The sequence below is a fragment of the Cryptotermes secundus genome, unplaced genomic scaffold (assembly GCF_002891405.2).
Source record: "Cryptotermes secundus unplaced genomic scaffold, Csec_1.0 scaffold1274, whole genome shotgun sequence".
NCBI classification, from domain to species: domain Eukaryota; kingdom Metazoa; phylum Arthropoda; class Insecta; order Blattodea; family Kalotermitidae; genus Cryptotermes; species Cryptotermes secundus.
Genome location: NW_019718632.1, coordinates 197,827 through 203,320, shown reverse-complemented (window position 1 = coordinate 203,320; position 5,494 = coordinate 197,827). Strand labels below are relative to the sequence as shown.

The following is a 5,494-nucleotide window of genomic DNA, read 5'->3' as shown; positions in this document are numbered from 1 at the left end:
TAAAAAACAAGGGGAGTTTTATTTCATGCTTGAATATGTACTTGGAAACCTGAAAAAGATGCAGGAGCTTCTCAGAAACCACACTTACATTTCTACAAACAGCATTCCAGTAAAACCAGCTTATAAATGTGTGTGTTGCTTTATTAAACCCAACTTCACAAGTCAGTCACATATTCCTCTCACTGATTATCTGGAGACATTCATTTCCCAACCACCCCAGACAATCGGGAGTCTACTGTATTCTGACAAGTTGCTGTGATAATTAGGCCACATCATGCCAAATCACCAGTCCACCCCTAAACAATGGGTTGCATATGAGCAGTGCGGAACTTTTCATGGACATGAGCATGCTTTTTGAGGTGCCCCAGTTGCATGAATCTCTTTCCACAGTCCTGACACTCATGTGATCTTACTCCACTGTGGATGAGAGCATGCTCCTGGAGGGCACCCAGTTGGGTGAAACGTTTCCCACACTCCTGACAAACATGTCCCATATGGATACGGGCATGCTCTTTCAAAGTATTTGGCTGCGCAAACCTCCTATCACACAAGTCACAGGCATATGGGTGCAGCCCCAAGTGCACCACAGTGTGCTTTTCCAGTGCACTGGGTTCCTTGAAGGCCTTCCCACAGTCCTGGCAGATGTAGGATCGGCCCTGTGCGTGAACTCGGTAATGGTTCCGAAGAGCACCCAATTGTCTGAATGTCTTGTCACAGGTCTGGCAGCGGTATGCACGCTCCCCTGTGTGTGTCACGCTGTGCCGCATGAGTGCTCCAACTTCTGTGAAGCGCTTCAGGCATGTTGGACATTCATGTGGACGTTCTCCTGTGTGAATTAGCATGTGCTTCTGCAGGGTGCCACGCTGCGTGAAGCACTTACCACAGACAGAACATTCATGAGGTCTCTCTCCCGTATGGATCAGCAGGTGCTTCTTGAGTGTGCCAATCTGTGCAAAACGTTTGTCACACTCAGGACAAGCATGGGGTCTCTCCCCTGTGTGGGTGCGAGAGTGCTTTCTCAAGTTGTCCAGCTTCTTGAATGTCTTGTCACACTTTGGGCATGGATATGGGCGTTCATTTTCAGCTGAGACTTCCTTGCCTGACCCAGCATCACCCAAATCAGTGCAATCTTTAAGATCTGGCACTATAACTTCTTCATCAGGATACTCTATCTCCAGTTTGACACGTTTAACATCCACAAAGCCAAACTGCATTTGGATGCATGCAGTATCCTCCTGCTCTTGTTTGATTGCTTTGCAGCACCCTTGAACATCCACAAACTCTGTTTGAAGAGGTGCATCGCCCGCCTCTGTTCCTTCTCTCTCAACTGACAAGCCAGTGACTTCACAGCCTTGGTCTGCATCAACCTGGCGACATAAGAAAAACTTTTCACTTATCAGCCAAAATCCAGAGCCAACAATATCAACCCCCTTTGTAAGTACCACTAGCAACATGCTCTATAGCAGTAGCATTTAAGAGCTATGAAAAACCTGTTGTATATTCCATTTTTTATAAAAATCTAAATTACTGAAATATGGAAGCCAGCATAAACATACAAGAAAATGAGTGAGTGAGTAATTAATTAACTAACTAACTAACTCCATGGGGCTGAGTCCTTCTTGACAAACTACCATTTGTTCTGCTACCCAAGAATTTCTCAACATTTTATGGAACCCAAAGGTTCATTATCAGGTTCATAAGAGCACTCCAATGGCCCACATCCTGGCCCAGATGAATGCAGTCCATATCACCCCATCCTATTCCTCTAAGACATACACTGACGTTAGTCTCCCGTTTACATCAAGATCTTCACAGTAGTCTCTTTCCTTCTGGCTTTCCCACCAAAATCCTACATGCACGACTCCCTCCATGCATGCTACATGCCCACCTCACCCTCCTTGACTTGATCATTCTCATTATATTTGGAGAAGAGTTATGAAGCTTCTCATTTTGGAGTTTTCTTCAACCGCTCATCATTGTATCCCTCATCAGTCCAAGTATTCTTATCAGCACCCTTCTCAAATGCACTCAGTCTATATTTTTCCATCAAGTGTGTAATGCATTCATAATCCCACCTCAGCCTCATTAAATGTAAGTAGTTAAGCAATCCTGTATTTAAGCATCCTGTTGCATTACTATATCTAATACTGTTTATTGTGCTACACAGTCTGTCAACAATTGTTCCTTCTTTCTTACACTTTCACTTTCAACACAACACGTTTGAGCACTAAATGCCCATCTTCAGGTGTCTTACTATACTAAAACTCCTACACTGCGCTAATATTGTCCATTTGTCACATTTGTGACTGCATGCTTTATGATTTAAAACATCATAATCATAGTCCATTGGTACGCGCTAAAATTGCACAGCATGTGCACTGGTGATGGACTGTGTAGTAGAATAAACAGCATTAGGTGTGTAATTAAGATCTGTAAAGTATAAAAGCATTACTTGTGACATCCTGAAAAATCAACATGACCAAGCCTGTTATCATGCTCTGCTGTCAGCACTTGTGTGCAAGACTGATAACTGGCATGCCTCACAGCTTTTCGGTGAATTCCCAGCGAGTGTCATCTCACTGTTACATTTATGCTTCATATATACAGTGGGATAAGTGATGTTTCCTTACGGTGTTATGATTAAGTTTTGTGCAAGATTCTCATCTCCCTCATGACGCTACAGGCCCCACGTGATCACTGTAATATGAGGTAAATAGTATAAATAATGAATCTCTTCAATCTGTAATTTTCTCCATTCTCCTCTTACTTCCGCTCTCCTAACTGATATTCTCCTCAAACACACTCGTTTTTATTTCTTATACGTGTTATTTAACTACATTATCAGTAACAAGCCTCAGTAATTGGATGATTAATGAACGTACAACAATTGGTTAAATGAGAATTGGCAGGGTAACAGAAATACTCAAAGAAACCCTGCTTCAATATGACCTAACTTGGGATCGAACTCAGGCTGCCATGGTGGGAAGCTGACAACCTCATGAGCTATATGGCACAGACATACTCTACGTTCTTCTGTTAGAATGAGAGCTCTAATTTCACTCATACAAAATGGGTAAATTTACGGATCTGCATACTGCAAGCTTTACTTTTTCTGATGGGTCACAATAGCTGCACACAAACACTGAAAAGCACTGAGGTTAAGTACACTGAAGGCACTGATATAGCTAACACAGCTATTTTGTCACTCAGTTCAAGAAAATACAAAGACGACTTCAGTTCCACACATCATTTTATTATGACTTAGTCATTTAAATCTCAAGATCAATACTGGGTTCTACCTGCACGCTGACAACTCTGAACACTGTTTCCTTACCTCAGAAGGATCCATTCAGCAATTATACAGATGCTAACACACGGACCCCTGGGGAACTCGGCACTAAAAACAGAACAATTTAAATCATACTTCTTTGCTGCAAGTGAGAAGTTACATGATAATCTGTCCAAGGCTTCATGCTGGACCACAAACTGCTGTTCAACATGGCTGAACCTTTTTAGCAAACAGTAATTTTCTCCTCCTCCTTTAGTCCAGTGACAGGAGATTTTAAATATCCTAGTACTACAGAGCTGGAAGCCATGGTTAAACATGGGTGTAATGGAATTTATATTTTAAAATGCAACAACACTCCCCCAGATGGAATGCACCACTGCAATAAAGTAACACATGGTCAACTGATAAGAATACTGCAATCCTGGAAATGAGACATCAGACCTGCCTGTGGACATTAATTATGTAACTTTACGTAGTGTGGCCGCCGTTATAACCTTGTTAGTTTGCTGAAAATTTAATAATGTTCAGAATATTTATTATACAAAAGATACGAACTGCGCGAGAGCATCCTTAAATACTAACCCTCATGTACAATGTGAGATGCCACACATCAAAAGTGAACGAGATTTTTCGTGTAATTATTGGCATGTACAATAAAAAATACTTTTAATCAAAATAAACGCAATGCATAGGTTTTTAGTCTATCGCTACTGTAAATAAACCCGGACCAAAGTGACGGACTGCCACGGTTCTTAGATAAACGTTCAAATTCAGCTGCACATAAGTAGTCAGCATACAATAAAGCAATGTTCTTCACGTTCTTCACCTTCGTTACTTTCCTGCTTTCCTGTGCGACTGTGGCATCTCCAACAACTCGAAATTCTCTCAAAAACCTACTCCAACGCTATCACCACCTCATGCGATCCATGTGATCTGTATCGTTACAAATACCACGGATCACTACAGTTGCGCACCACCAGTGGATAGTACAAACCGTGCAATACATACTCAATGTTATATTGTTCGGCACACAGACATTCTGCCATCTATTATCATCTTTGGCGGAGAGCCACTACTTCGAGCTTCAGCCACTGCCAAGAGCCCAACCGGTACGAAGGTTACTTACTATCCTACTAACATGCTTCTAACTCTCATACGAGGTATATTATTACAGCACAGCAACGAACAATTCTGCAACCCATGTCCGTCGTACTGCAGAGGAACTTCCTCTCTTGTTATAAATTTTTGTACGTGAACTGTTTTAATAGTCTCGTGGAGGTAATTCCCTTATTAGCAAGAGATGGCGTAAACGGTCTAAGTTCCTTCTGCCATCTACAGAGCGGAATATGAACTAATCTGATTCAAATGTGGGTTGCATGTAAAATTCGGATTTTTTAATTTGCCGACCCAAGACTAACGAGAAAGGAACGTGCCAAACGGTGTCATAAGCGATTCGAACTGCCACTTCAGCAATTCGAACTCAAGGACCTTCTCTGTCGCAGGCTGTTCTCTCCGAAATGAGCAGATCACAAGAATATCTTGTTTGACTCAAATAAAAAACATAGACAGCGTTGAATGCATATTTTTAACGGCCATTAAATACTAAAGTGGACTTCCTAACATATGCAAGCAGACACTTCACGGACTGCAGAGTCTAGGAGACATGGCGTTTCAATCTACATATCCAGCCCATCTGTTCATTACCATAACAATACTACATGATCTGACCATGAATTGTCCTGTTTCTCATATGGGACACCTCTTCTAGGTCAAACTAAACATTTTCCTCTGGGCAAATTCTCTGTATGTTTTCATGCAAACTTCCTTGCCCACGTTCCACACAGAACGCCTCAACATGTTAACTTGTCAAAGAGCGGACATCAGTTGTCCGGACATTCGTAGCTTCCCATCTGAAGATGCCCCACGCGCCGGTGCCAACGGCTTGATCTAACATTGCAACGTTAAAACAAACATTTTTACCAGTCAGCGGTTCATTCTAGTACTGAAGGAACAGGATGCACAACGCGACCTTCGCCTTCCCTCGCTGACACGATTTAGAGTGTGAATGAATTTTTGGGCACCAAAATGTTGTGATAAACTGTTTTTCTGAAGAGGATGAAAGAACAAACTTCATTCTTTTCTATTTCAAACTAATGGCCTCGAGCGTGTTTCTGTGAACATGTTTCAACACTGTAAAGCAGAATG

General features: G+C 42.0%; 1 protein-coding gene across 5 annotated transcripts; it reads right to left on the bottom strand.

Moving 5' to 3' along the window:
- Positions 1-4,250, bottom strand: LOC111863273 (zinc finger protein 525). Of its 5 annotated transcripts, none has more exons than XM_023849477.2 (4): positions 4,116-4,250; positions 3,335-3,397; positions 2,631-2,697; positions 1-1,367 (listed from the first exon to the last, which is right to left on the bottom strand). In XM_023849477.2, exon 4 carries the CDS (start codon positions 1,212-1,214, stop codon positions 297-299), a length of 918 nt encoding a protein of 305 aa, XP_023705245.1. In that variant the 5' UTR covers positions 1,215-1,367; positions 2,631-2,697; positions 3,335-3,397; positions 4,116-4,250; the 3' UTR covers positions 1-296. The 5 variants fall into 5 exon arrangements, with proteins under 5 accessions (XP_023705245.1, XP_023705254.1, XP_023705219.1 ...); XM_023849486.2 differs by lacking the exon at positions 4,116-4,250 and adding an exon at positions 3,872-4,109; XM_023849451.2 differs by lacking the exon at positions 2,631-2,697.
- Positions 4,251-5,494: the final 1,244 nt, after the last annotated feature.